General features: G+C 31.8%; 1 protein-coding gene across 1 annotated transcript in view; it reads left to right on the forward strand.

The window, feature by feature from the left end:
- The first annotated feature begins 14,847 nt into the window (after positions 1-14,847).
- The window catches only part of LOC143067791 (uncharacterized), a 35,349-nt gene continuing 34,541 nt past the window's right edge, over positions 14,848-15,655 (forward strand). The window contains exon 1 of the mRNA XM_076241328.1: positions 14,848-15,149. Coding sequence (XP_076097443.1) covers positions 15,102-15,149 — 48 coding nt within the window. The 5' untranslated portion in view covers positions 14,848-15,101. The remainder of the gene's footprint in view (positions 15,150-15,655) is intronic.

Here is a 15,655-nt window from a genome sequence, read left to right on the forward strand (position 1 = left end):
GTAAAAACAAACAAAGGGATTGAACTTAAACAACTTTCCTATAATGCTCTATTCATAATCTTCATGTTTGATATTTCCCTTGACTTATATGCATGTTTTTAACCACACGGAAAATCAGAATTAAGCAGTATTCATATTTAGTGGGGTTTTTTTTAAATTTAGAAAAACATCAGAGGGAATTCCCCAGTCTTGATAAAAATGCGAGAGTTCTTTGAATTCCGATAAATCTATTTCTATCATATAAGAACTGAAGTGGAGTTTTTCTTATATGTCACCGTTATGAAACTGATATTGTATTTCCATAAAGAAATAGAGAACCATCTAGGTCGTTTAATTAACATTAAATATACGTTCTTGCTCCAGGGTTTGTTTAGGTTATTTCGCGCATGCACATAGTTTTCTTGACTTCAAGGGGTATTAGATTGAATGACTGCTCTGGATTCCCCACTCAATTGATTAGTTTAAAACTCATGGGATCCTTTCTATGTATGTCTGCTATTGAGGGTTATTGTTGTTGCATAATTTTAAATCGCATGCATCATTTAAATTAAAATAAATGTAGTCCACATCGTAAAGGTGTAACTTAAACACCCCTGCAGGCGAAATAGAGTCTTCCATATTATCGTTTCGAGTTGTCTCCCTTCCGGATGTAACTTCCGTCAATTGTGAATCAAAATACAGTACAACACATCGAGAAAAATTAACAATTTCTGTCGATAAACGTCGTATTATATTAAAAACGATCGCAATTTGAACCGAGGAATGTGTACGGAAAGCAGGCATGACCACTGACCCAAAGGAAATTAAATATTTAAAGAGTTAGGAATGTTGTTCCTCCTACAATTAACGTAGGAAAATAGGTGATAAGATACGAAGTGAAATACCTTCTCTCACTCTGAGTCTCAGTGACTACTGTGGATAGAAAACTTGGAATTGATAGTACAAAAATAAAACACAATAAGTACATTGTTCATACACTTGTATCCGGGATTGGCTATTTTGTAACTTTTCAGATTACGTAAATTACATTTTACATGTGCATTTGAATTAGTTTTAAAAATAATATTATCCAGCAAAATGTATATACATGACGTGTCAATAAAAACAATGGCAGTCATATTCCTGAGAGTATTCTGCTCTTTGATTAGTTATTTTTGATTGTTTTTAAAGGGGAATATTGCCTTCTATTCGTTTTTTTTTTATCTTATTTTGTCTCCGGTATGTTATTTCTTATACAGTGTTATTAATCATTTGATGACATGGATCTAGAATTTGAAATTCACATTTAGATCTTCATTTTCGAGACACTAGTTGTCCAACAGTGAACATATTTACCCGGGAGAATTTTAAAAGGAACCTCAGTTGGTTTGGGTGAGGCGAAAAATAAGGCCAAATTACCATTCCATTTGTCTGTTGAAGAGTTAACGTCTTTTACTATAATTAAGTATCCGGTAATTTTTTTTTTTGTTATGCGGTGTTATTATTCATTTGATTACAAAGGATCACATATTTCACCATCCAACCAAAGAAACTAGAAGACGTGAGACAATATATCAGGTCACATCTCAAGCTTGGAGAGCATCCTCGGTGCGACAGTTCCATTGTAATGATGGGACAAAAGTTTCGCCAAATTAATTGGGTAGGGAAATTAATTAGTTGGAAGATATATGAAAACACGTGAGAACTGAAATATATTTTCATAATGTAGTTTGCTGATTCTCGTCACATGTGTTCTGGTTGTTTCAACATGTCGTAAAGGAATAATTTTAAAAGACCATTTGTCGATCAAAAATTGCACATTCTTGCTTCCGCCCAGTTATCATAACATTATAGTACTATGTTAGAAACAATTTTGGCACACTTCAAAACAAGCTCCTTTATTCTTGAGCTCACTCACTAATTGCTTCGGTTACGTTACTCCTTAAGGTTTACGACATTTTAGAAAGAGTAGTGATTTGTTTGTTTGATATCTTTGAAATTTAAAACCATTTTTGAAGATTACCCTTTGAATGTCTTGCTATCTTAAGATTCACATAAGAAACTATGATGTTACACATATATATATGGAATAGGTTTGCAACATTTGGTCTCAAGCCGTTCATTGTTCTCTGAAGAAAAGATCAAACTGTAGATAGACAGACAGAGAAGATACTGCGTAATATCATCGCCATTTAATTTACGAAATTTTCCTTTGATCTTATTGACTGATAACTTCCTTTCTCAGAGCATTAGAGTGATATTTGAAAAACATAGGACGCACGTGCTCGTTGTCAATGACAAAGTCGTCATAGGTAAAATAGCGTTAAACAGATTATAATTGGTCATCTCAACTCGATTGCTTTACTCACTTTCGCCGTACCGGCTCAAGCAATCTCGTTGAGATGATCAATGATAAACTATAAATGCAGGATTGCACGTACATCTTGATACACAATAAAGTCTTTGAAATCAAAATTCCAAATGCAGACAATTCTGCCTACTGCATGGTTTGTATGACCATTAAGAACATTTTCACTAGTACACAGATGAGCGTTTTCTTTGTTTTTTAGATTTAAATTTTGTTTTTATGTATATTGACATCAATTATCGTTAAGACTTCAATACTAGAGAAGAAAAAAAAACGAAATATGAAGAAAATTAAAAAATATATATTTGATTTTTTTTAACAAATTAATTTTGCCATTGTCATAAACACCCTCTGACAACAAACATTGTACAATACATTATAAAAAAAATTGTTAAGAAAAACTCGAAACTAGACATAACACTTTAAAATATCAGATTATCTGATCTTAATATTAAGAACCACTTCTTAAATATACAGTTCAAATATATTTTCAGTGATTGTATACCAAATCAACGAGGAAACCACGAATGGGAGATAATCGGGTAGGTTAAATATATTTGTGGCGAAAGGATGTTACGGCTGCACTTCAACTAGTCCTTAGAATCAGCATATGTTAAGAGTTACATATTCAAATGGATTCATGATTATCAATTAGACAGACAATGTAAGAAGGGTCGGAGAAAGGGGGTTTGCACATGGAAAAAATATACATCCCCTGTTCATCTGCACAAAGTTTAATGGACAATTGAACAAAGTTTCGGGACATTGACGGTCAAATTGCCCAGATAGATTTGTATGAAAATATGTTTAAAAGTAAAATCACAAAAATACCAAGTTCCGAGGGAAGTTCCCTAATCAAATGTCAAAATCAAAAGCTAAAACACATCAAACGAATGAATAACAACTTGCATATTCCTCAATTGGCACAGGCATTTCCTCATGTAGAAAATAGTGGATTAAACCTGGGTTTATAGCTATTAAACCTCTCACTTCATGACAGGCGCAGGACATTCCATTATATTGACAACGATGTGTGAGTAAATGCTTGCGGAGAACGCAATTTGAAAATTAGAACACAATTATAAATGCTGTAGTTTATTTATCGAGTTCTACTCGATAACATTTCATAAAAAGGTGAAATGGACAAATGTGTTCTCTTGGGACCCGGACTGTGGTAAACATATATGTCCGCTTGTGACTCAAGGGTTAACCAGGGTCGCAACAAGATAAGAATCTAGCAACTTTTATTTGTAGCATATCTGCAGTGTACATTCAAATTTGATTCTGACAGTTCTGCATTGATGTTTCTTTCAAAATATGAAAAATTGGTAGGAATATCGTAAAATATGTAAGATTGGAAACCCTGAAGTAAATAAGTGAAGCATTGAATTAAAATGTATAGAACTGAATTAATGTCTCCTGTTACAAGATGATGACTTTTTTTGTATCTAAGAATATGATTTGTTAAGAGCAACCTCGTGGAGACCGTGTATTAATATTCCATTTTAGGTTAAGGCGTGTTTTATTTTCTTTCAACATGTTTGAGGTTGAATTTAACCAATAACCTGGTTAAGAGTAAAACTTATAACATGTTTCAACACAAAATAAAACGGATTAACCAAAAAACCTTAAACAAAAACAAAACTTTTAAACAGATACTGGCAGCTTTGCAACCAAATAGAAATGTGTATTAAAGAAGACAACAAATTAAAACTTGTTATTTAATAATAAATGTAATCCGTTTGTAGGACAAAGAACATGCCTCTAGTTCCCTTTGGTATATTCATGTACAAATTTCAAGAATTATTTTCAACTAAAACGAAAAACTTTTATGCGATTTTCTTGGATTTTTTGCATATGAACCCGAACCAGGTCCAAAATTAATGTCATGGTAAATCATCTATTTCTGTAGAAAAGCAAGCTCGTGTGACATTGTGATTGACAATGTTGTTACCCGTGTCTGTTATTATTTATGTAGGACAAACGGGTCGTATTCCACTAACTTTTTAAACATAATACAATTGGGAATGGGAATGGGGAATATCTTAAAGAGACAACAACCCAACCAAAGAGCATAAAACAGCCGAAGGTCACCAAATGGTCTTCAACGCAGCGAGAAAATCTCGCACCCAGATATGGGCCTCAGCTGGCCCCCCTAAATAAAATGTGCACTTGTTCAGTGAAAATGGACGTCATACTTAACTTCAAAACATATTATATCAAAACAGGATTAAAATAACAAACACTGCAAATATCAACTTTTTCACGTTGAAAAGGGGTCTCATGAGTCAAAAACAACAATCAATTTCTCTTAATATTCATTGTATACATATGAGAAAATAGTTCCTATCAAAAGTGGTTTTGTTTTGTTAACATGAATGATGATATATGTTAAAATATATAATAAAATTCTTTATTTGAGAATTTTGGCAAAAAGTGTGATTTGCCTATGGGTAGAAAAGGTGCAATTTTCTTGTTCCGAAAGTCTTTGGTTTTAAAGATTTGGGTACATGCTATGTCAAGTTTGTCATTAGGGTATTGGACAATACAATTTTCTATTTTTATATGAATTTGTGATCAGTTGATGTGATTTTTTTTCATAATTAAAAAATAAGGCAATCGTTAAGTGTATAATTGTTGCACCTGTCCTAAGTAAGACCCTGAGTCAGGAATCTGATCTTCAATAGTTAACTTTGTTGATGTCGTTCATAAGTGTTTCTTGTTTCTCGTTTTTCATATAGATTAGACAGTTGGTTTTCCAGTTTAAATGGTTTTACACTATTAATTTTTGGGGCCCTTTATAGCTTGCTGTTCGGTGTGAGCCAAGGCTCCGTGTTAAGGACAGTACCTATAATTGTCTACTTTTATAATGTGTGACTTGGATGGAGACTTGTCTCATTGGCACTCATACCATATCTTCTTATATACATCATGTACATAGTGACAGGTATAGGTGACTTATTGCATATAGTCACGGTGAAACCGGTTAAAAAAGGTTCTAAAGTGTCAAGTAGAATCCAATTCATAACAGTGTGGCTGTAGACATTGATTGGCGCACTTTAATATCTCATTGACTGGGACAGATTAGGTGAACGTTCGTCTATAACGCCCATTGCTCACGACGTCCTTAATATAAACATTTAAACCGTGGGGTCACCAAAGGTTCTCAACGCCTATATAAAATAATTCGAAATACTAATCAGGAATTTGTGTTTTGATTTATATTGATTAATTAAACGTCCTTTACTTGTGTTTTTGCTATGTTTCGACAATCAATTTTCATAATAAGATATCGCAAAGCCATGTTCTTTCAGAAAAAAGAATGACTTACTGGCTTTAAAAGTTGCAATGCATGTATTGATTGATTATCTTTTTCGGATGTCAAAGCGATTTAACAATTGCGATTGTCGAGTTATGTAATCTTTTAACTTTTATCTGGTCTAATTTTATTTTAGAACGAATGCATAATCCACTTTCAAAAGTTGTGCAAATACGAAACATAAAGACAAAATATACTTCTGTCCTGTCTTTTTCGTACTTGAAAGTTATTGGATAGTAAGAAAGCTATTTGGATTAAACCTTGTGAAATTTTCATGCATTTACGTTATTGTATTGGCAAAATGTATCATTTGGTGTATATAGGAAACTTAAACCGTACTGCTATACTGCTACTATAATTGTGAAAAACACTTGGCAACAGAAACGCATTCATCTTATCTATATAAAAAAATCGACCCAATTTACATAGAAATGGACGTCTTCGTGCATTTGTGATCGCAAATAAAATATGTTTCCGGACCTTATGAGTATTTGGACCATACGCGCATGACCATACCCGTCATTCGCGTACGGTCGGACCATATGTGTATGGTTGGACCATATTAGTATACCCTTATGGTCATGATATATGCGTATGGTCCAAATACTCATATGGTCCGGAACACATACATGATATTCTGTGCGTTTTCGGTCGTCTATTAATTTTTTTTCTTTTGTTGATGGATTTGACGTCTTTCTGTGAGTGATTATTTGTTCATGACTTAAAACTTACTTGCAAATAATTTAAAACCAAGACTTGATTTATAAAAATGTCCAAACAAACCATGATTTTTTTTAAACATACATCACATCCATTGCAAAAGGCTAAAATTCGCCAGGTCTTTAATTTCAACTAAGTGAGTTGACTAAATTAATGTTGCGGACCATTTTCCAATTTCCATGCGGTATCCCTCTTTTTTTTTTCTCGCTCATCTTTTATTTTTGTTTTTTTTCATGCCAAGACCTCTTGGAGCTTTCATTCTATAAAGTGTGTATTTTGCTAATGGTCGAAGGCCATACGGGGACCTATAGCTTTATAACGCCTGTTGGTCTCTGGAAAGAATGTGTCTGATTGTCTATCACACTACATATTCTTATTTTAACATGCAGTTATATCTATGATAAGAATGAAAATTGAATTGTTATTGAGACAAAAACCCAACCAAAGAGCAAAAAAAAAAAAGAAAAAAAAAAGCCCAAGGCAACATGTAGATCTTTCGTATCAAGGGAATTGCTATAAATATATTTATTTCAGGTTAATAGTATTAGGCCATACTCAAGTTATAAAATAGATCTTGTCGTCAACTTTTGCAACCAGCTTCTATGTAAAGTTTCTATAATGCACTGGTCATCTTTTTTGGGCTTCGACTTTTCCATTGGACAGACAATTTTGTTTTTTTGACTATTTTAAAAAGATGCATTTTTTTACAAAATCATACAAGTAAGGAGTCTCTGGCCTTTGGTAGTGTTGTGTGTTAATTAATTAATGTTTATTTATTTGTTTAGGAAATAAATATGACGTACATTTTCACTGAACTAGGACACTTTTTATAATAGTTTTTCGATATCGCTCGGGCAAAAATAATCACGAATATAATGCCTACCCATGTTAAAACTACAATAAAGTATAGTTTGCATCAATTATTTCTTGAACCTACCATTTTTTTTTGTCTGTGTTGGATTTGTGTGGCATTAAAAAAAAACGAGTATAAACTACACAGTGCAGCTTCCAACAAGAATACAAGATTTATTGATTTTAAAAATGCTACCAAAATTAAAAATTTGCTCGCAGCGGAAAAATTCAACAGTTTGATTTTCATTGAAATAAAATAATTGTTATGATTTACACACCGTTACTTTTTCCAATATAAATATTCGAACTATTTTGTTTGTTGTTTCCTTTATAAATTTACATCATTTTTAAAAAGACCACTGACTTTGTGTCTTCGATATTTAGAAGACTATAAAAGCGATGTTCATTATCTTTCTTCTGCTGTAAGTTTAATTTAGTAAATTATTTTGTGTCATAATTGCCATCTCGTATGTTTTAAATTTGAATAAAGAAGATTCAGGTTGTCTTATACGTCAATGATACACACAATAAAAACGATAACAAATAAAATAAGGTGCAACATTCATTCTCCATGAAAAGAATACATCACATGGATGTAATTTTTGTAAGAAAAATACCAATTTCGTGAGAAGTTGTGTGTTGGACTTGAAGAGCCAAGGCAAACTGACAAATATCTGAATGAACGAATCGATTTATGGTATATATAAAAAACCAAAGCCCACATGGTTAGCATTGAATAAATAGAAGGCCACTCTTAAATGATCACAACGTAGAAGTTTTTGTTCTCTTAATCAATAAGATATTTTCTGAAATAACGCGGGTCCCCATTAACTTAAAAGTTTTTTTGTTTTTTTTTTTACCATGAATAAACTTTTTTTATTATTATTTATTGATATCAGCTCTGGACATTAATATTCTTAAAAGAGAAACTGTTGTAAGTGATGGTATAACAATTATTTAAATTAAATTCCTTAAATGATTTGTGAAAAGAAAGTTTCATTTTATGTATCAAAATGTGTAACAAATGATTATTTAAATCCCCACTTGAAGGCCTCCGATAGACTGAGTGAGCATAAAATCATCGCCCACGACAAACAATTTATAGGTAAACTTTTCAGTACAATTACTTATAAATAAATTTGATGTATTTACTGTCTTCTGATTGGTTAAAATTATTAGTTTTATTTTCGATGTTGTCAATTTTTGATGGCGACACGCCCACTGACGTTGTGTATTCATACGCCAACATGTGTGTACGTTGTTATTGTTAATATAAATAATTTAAAAAGTTCTTTGAGCTTATTTTTGATAGAAATTTATTTATAATGAATAGCAATAATTTATTTTGATTTTATTGAACGATAAAACTAATTTTTGACTCTTCACATTTTACATAATCCGCTTCGCGGATTATTCAATGTGAAGAGTCAAAAATTAGTTTTATCGTTCAATAAATTCAAAATAGATAATAGCCATTCATTAAATAAACGTTTTACCGTCGACCACACTGTTATGAATTTCATTCTATTTAGGAATGACGGTAAAAACTGCATTTTATATAATACAAAAAGCCTATTCTTTGAGGCATTCTTATCCAACTTTGAACAATATTCAAGATCTTCCTGAAGCTGGACAATTATACCTGAGAATACTATAACACTGTGTTATAGTAGTCTCAGATTATACGAACAGTATAATATTCCCAGCCTGAAGTAAGCCTGATGATATTTCATAAATAAACCGCCCTTACCAGATATAGATATTAACATATAGACTTAAGCTTCATGGGAGCCAGAAGGTTTTTTCTCCATTATGTATGTTAGAGCTCTTACTTTTATATGAGTAAGACTAGCAGATACACAGAGAAAAAAAAACATCGTCGGTAGGCCACCATCTTGAAAATACCTAAACCGTCCTTGGAAGTACGGTTAAAGGTTTCATTAACCAAATAACCAATTGGTTGAGAACAAAAAATAATAAAAAATTGAACCAATAACCAAACTTCAACCAGGTTAATGGTTAAAGAAAATAAAACACGCCTTTAGTAAGGTTCCATATAAGGTTAGTATATTCCATATTATGTTAGTAGTGGAGTTGTATCCCTTTATATAAATACAAACAACACGGCGTTGAGAAAAAAATATTAAAGGTTTCAAAAGACGATTAAATGGATAAAGAACGATTGAAATTAATTCCATACAACACATTTAATAGCAAATTGTTATTATTGGAATTTGTTTTTGAATAGACCTATGGAAGTTGGTTCATAATACTAACAGTATTGAAGACTTGTTCACTTTTATAGGCAACTAGTCTAAATATTACATGTTAAGATAGTCAGTAAGATAAATTCGTTACATAGTGTGCTAGTGACCTAATACGATATATATAAGGGTCAGTAAATTCCAAATGGGGATTCGAGCTTCCCTCTCACCCCATATGGAATTTACTGACCCCATATTACCTTATACGATATATATATGGGGTCAGTAAATATCGTATTAGGTCACTAGCGCACTGTGTAACTAATAATACCTGAGAAAAGTAAAATTGTTATATCAAAGAGACCAATGGAAATTTCTACCACGTATGTCTACATTAAATATAACATGTATATCAATTTGAAACATTGTGTTGGGATAATGATCGGCTGTTTACAAAAGACTTTGTTTTCCTTACGAGCATAACCATCATCACAAGCATAATGGATCGACACGCAATTAAAAAATTGTAATTGAAGAAGTCAGAATATTACATGGCAACTTCACCATATAAAAACATCATGCCAGCCAAGGAAATCAACACTTAATTCATATAACAACTGTGTTGAAGGCCGTAAAATATTAATGTACGCAAATATAACATTGTAATTATGTCATGAGCTCGACAATAACAATCATGTGTACCATCAAAAGTTCTACAAATAGTGATTTTACCAAATAAATATGTTTTTATTATTCCCGTTTCTATTTAGGTCGACGATCATTTAATGCTATTAGTGATGTGAACCTTAGTAATTGATATTAATTATAGTGCATTCAATATGGTTACTTTTTGGTAGTAAACTACTATAATAGATTATAAAGTACTAAATGGGGGCCCCATTACCGGCAATGCTATTTTTAGCAATTATCTCCTTAAAAGGCGTCTTTAATAAACTAATTATGGAAAAACTGCTGTTGTCTAATTGGAGCTCGATATCTATTTGTGATTTTACCGCACTTAAATATATATAGATACTAGGGGGAAAGACCTATTAGATTTATGTATATAAGTAATCAACTGAGATTTTTAAATGGAAGAGTGCTGGGTGATATGTTTGGTACATATACATGTCATACACCAAACGGGTCTAGTACTGTTGATTATGTTATTCTGTCGGAGAGTATCCTGGACCAAATTTTAAGGTCTCAGATTTTATACCAACATTGTCAGATACTCATTGTAAACTAGAATGGGAATTACTTGCTACATATAAGCAAGAAAATCTATTTCAAGACAAAAATACACACCCCTTGTCACCTAATTTTAGATGGGATGATGATTCGGCTAATAACTTTCTAATGGCACTGGGCTCTGCTGACATTAAAACCCAATTACACAATTTAAACAATAAGACAACACACAACTCACAAATATCAGTTGATGACACATGTCAAGAGCTAAGTAATATTATACACTTAGCTGCATGCAAATCTTTAAAAAGACCAAAAATAAACAGTAAAAAACATAAAAAAACACAAAAAGTGGTTTAACAAGGACCTAAAAAATATGAGAATGCATCTTTTAAATTATGGGAAAATATACTCAAAGCATCCAAAAGACCCACTTGTTAAAAATCATTTTTACAAACTTAATCGTCAGTACAATAAAACAAGGAAACAAACATACAGACAATACAAACAATCCTTGCTTAATCAATTAGAAAATTTACACGCAGACAATCCAAAACTATACTGGAACCTTATAAACGACTTGAAGGACACCAAAAAACATGATGAAAATTATTCTACAATTGATTCATCTACATGGTTTTCACATTTTCAAAATCTGAATACTTTACAGGACAAATTCAAGGCACGCCTGGAAGAATTACAAAAACAGCTAGATAAATTAGAGACAGTAAAATGCTTTAATGAGCTTGATATTTCCATAAAAGACACTGAAATATCAAAAGCTTTAGCTAAACTAAAACCTAACAAAAGTCCAGGGATGGATAACATATCAAACAATATGTTAAAACATGGTCAATCAATTCTATTACCTATTCTTAAAAAACTTTTTAACACTTTGTCTTTCTTCTGGAATTTATCCCAAGTGCTGGAGTGATGGTTACATCTCAACAATTCACAAATCTAGTGACTATACAAATCCTAACAATTATAGAGGAATCACAGTGACCAGTGCCATTGGAAAAGTGTTTAATAGTGTTCTAAATAGTAGGTTTGATGATTTTTTATTGAAACATAAATTAATTCATGAATGTCAATTAGGTTTACAAAAAAAGCTAGAACCTCAGATCACATGTTTATTATTAAATGTATTTTTGATAATTATTGTAATTCAAAGGATGGAAGGGTTTATGCCTGCTTTGTGGATTTTCAGAAAGCTTTCGACACAGTCATTCATACTGGTATTAAGTTGAAATTACTATCTGCGGGCGTGGGTACTTCATTTTATAATGTTATTAAACACATGTATGAATCAAGTAAATCTTGTGTTAAAATTCAATCCAGAGTAACAGATTTTTTCCAAATAAAACTTGGAGTTAAACAAGGGGACAATTTAAGTCCCAATCTATTTAAGTTATTTATAAATGACTTGCCAGAGTATTTAAAAGAAAGTGAAGACCCTGTTATACTTAATGAGAAACCAGTTAATTGCTTATTATATGCAGATGATTTGGTCCTTTTATCAACATCTGCTAAAGGATTGCAAACAAGACTAAACATCCTAGAAAAATATTGTAAAGATTGGTGTTTAAGTGTAAATCACACCAAAACAAAGGTTCTGATATTCAACAAAGCAGGCAGACACATTTGTGAAAAATTTACTTATGAAAATATGTTGATTGAGAGTGTTAATAATTATAAATATCTTGGTTTGCACTTTAGTGCATCAGGGTCATTTTCATATGCTCAGAATGAACTGTATAAAAAGTCCTTGAAGGCTTATTATAAATTGTACAAGAATTTATTATCACTTAATCCAAGCATAAGTACCAGCTTACATGTATTTGATCATACCATAAAACCAATACTCCTATATGGGTCTGAAATATGGGGAACTTTTAATCCATTCACAGCAAGATTCAAAAATGGAACTTTACCATTTGAAAAAATCTATTCCAGTTTAAAATGTGAGCGACTACATATAAAATTTTGTAAACTGGTTTTAGGTGTTCATAAAAAATCCATGAATTTTGGAATTTTATCCGAGCTAGGACGATTCCCACTATATTATGATGTGATTAGATCCATGTTAAATTACTGGTATCGCTTGGAAAATCTTGATTCCCAATTTTCTCTTCTTAAAGATGCTTATGTAACATCACAGAATCTTTCTCACTCAAAAAAACCATCTTGGTATGGCTCTATGAAGTCAATTCTTGAAATGATCCCAGACATCAATCATCTATCTTCACCATTACCAAAAATTAATAGCTTCAAAGCTAATATGAAAAAAATATTAAAATCATATTTTATAGACTTGTGGAACACTGATTTGGTAAAGCATTCAGATGGTAAACTTAGAACTTATGTTACATTTAAATCAGTTTTTGGAAGAGAAAAATATCTTTCCATTATTTGGAATTTTGAACAGAGACGAAGCTTAACAAAGCTCAGAATTTCATCACACCACCTAAGAATTGAGTCTGGAAGGTATCAGGGTACTCTCCTAAATGACAGAACTTGTACTCGTTGTAACTCCGGAGATGTGGAGGATGAATATCATTTTTTATTCCAATGTGTTAAATTTAATGATGACCGCAATCATCTATTTCAAGAGATAACTAAAAGTTGCCCCAACTTTTTAACTCTTAACGCAAGAGATAAACTGATATGGCTTATGAACACAGAAGATAAGTCTATTCTCACTGCTGCATGTAAATTTATTTCGAAAAATTGTTAATTATGTGGCTTTCTTGTCTGCTTCAGACACGAGGAGGACTGTGTAAATACCACAGCTCCTTGAGTACCGCCCCTTGGTGACTGTTGCAGTAGGGAAACCTACACTATTCTAAATACCTGTTTACTGCAGTATATGTTATTTGCTGTGAATAAACATAAACTTTTTTCATTTGTGTTTGTTTTTCTGCAGCAGATACGAGGAGGATTGTTAGAGCTTGTAAGATCACAATCCTAGAGCATCGTCCCTTGGTGTCTGTTGCAGCTAAACAATCATTTTTTTTATATTTTATATTTAACGTAACGGTACCCAAATTGCACCGAGGACCCAAATTGCACCTATTTACCTAAAATAGCTGCGGATATCTTACAAGATTTCCAAGAGACTAAACAATTTCAATTTTTATGATTTTATATCATGCATGTCTTTCAACATAGGTAAAACTATTTAAATATACACAAAATGTTCACAGTATTTATCAACAGATGAAGTGTTTACTGAAAAAGCAAAATGTACGAAAACGTCACCGTGCGACGTCATCAAAACGTCATCTTTTTAAAATTAGCAAATACAATGTGTTAAAAGTATCTATTTGTTAAAAAATTAAGAGTAAGCATGGACTAATATTCAATTGTTAAAAATATTTGAAGAAATTAAACGACAACTCTGTTATTCGACTTTTGACGATGCAATTTTAAGCATGGATGCAATTTGGGTACTCCTCATTACAGAATCATTGATGGTTTGGAGGTCAGTTCAGACCATTTTTTCTATGATTCTATATGGATTTAAAATTAATTTGGTGAAATCATATATTAAATAATGATACATCTACAAAATAAACTCATAATGAAAACTTTTTTCTGAAGCATAAAAAAACGTAGGTTAAAAAACTGTCAAAATAGGTGCAATTTGGGTACCCTCACGTTATACATTTTCAGCAAAATATTATAAAATCAAGTGAGAAAAAAAAAGTAAATAAATAAGTGGGGTTTGCCACATCTCTGGAGTAGCAACTCTCAAATACTTTTTTATTTAACAAATAATACCTGTATGACTATTTCAATAGTTTATTTTACAATGTTATATAAAAATACTGTATGTTGTATCAATCATATATGTTATGTGTATATGCCCCCCTGGGGACCTAATTTGGAAAATAAAATTTATCTTATCTTATCTTATCTTATATGGTCCCATGGCTTTTCTTGGTGAATTTTGGCGTTTTTTACGATACCTTACGATTTCGCAGTAAATTTTCCCTAATTTTGATCAACATTAAAAAAAAAATTCCGACCCCGCATCCTACACATTTAAGGACAAATTTGTGCTTGCATGAAACTTTATTCATAATGCTTTCCAGGAAAAAAATACATAAATGATATAACAACCAATCAAAGAGAGCTATCTATTTTTATCTCTATGTCATGTTTTCATAAAATGGCTGCGCCCATGTAATTCTATTTGGTACATTGTAACCATCACGCCTACTTAAAAATCTTGATTGACTTCCGCACAGTGCAAGTTGTGGAACAATTTTCTATAAAAATGAAAGTTACAAGTTAGAATTCAAACTCAAAAGAACTTTTCTACAAATGTGTATATATAGCATAAACACGTCTTAATTTTTTTAATCTAAATATAGTAAATATGAAAGTGGAAATTCCAGGATATTAAATATAGCAGTCTGTTCAAAAGAACTGGGTCAAGGATGGATCTTACAGCAAGTTGATAATGAATTTGCGTTTCGTGTGTTTCATAGCCATGAAATCAATAGTACAGGTACGTTGTGTATACTATAATGATTTATTTATATAAACAGATAACTATATTTATAGATTTGGGCGTAAAAAGGGACATTATATGCATATTTTAAAGTGTGAAACAGTCGATATATATTTGAATTTGAATTAATGGCGCGTGAACTAAAAACAAGCTAGTTTTTAATAAGATCAGTTTACTATAGGATATGGCGAGTTCATACTAAAAATGAATAATATTAGGCTCTAAATCAGCTCACCTCTGACTTCAGCTTCAACACAAGCCATTTGTAGGCAAAATTCATCATAAATTGGCAATATTAACTATGTATATAAAGAGTTAACCTCAGTTATTTCAGTATTAATGTTCATATCTCGGGGGGGGGGGGGGGGGGGCACTTCCTATGTAATGACTGGTAGGGATGAGCCGCTGGAATAGGTCACTATTTCATGCTTCATGATATATGAAAAGGGTGAGAAATTCAGATTAAATATATCAATAGGTTGATATTATCACTTGCTGGATTA

The sequence above is a fragment of the Mytilus galloprovincialis genome, chromosome 3 (assembly GCF_965363235.1).
Source record: "Mytilus galloprovincialis chromosome 3, xbMytGall1.hap1.1, whole genome shotgun sequence".
Classification (NCBI taxonomy): Eukaryota; Metazoa; Mollusca; class Bivalvia; order Mytilida; family Mytilidae; genus Mytilus; species Mytilus galloprovincialis.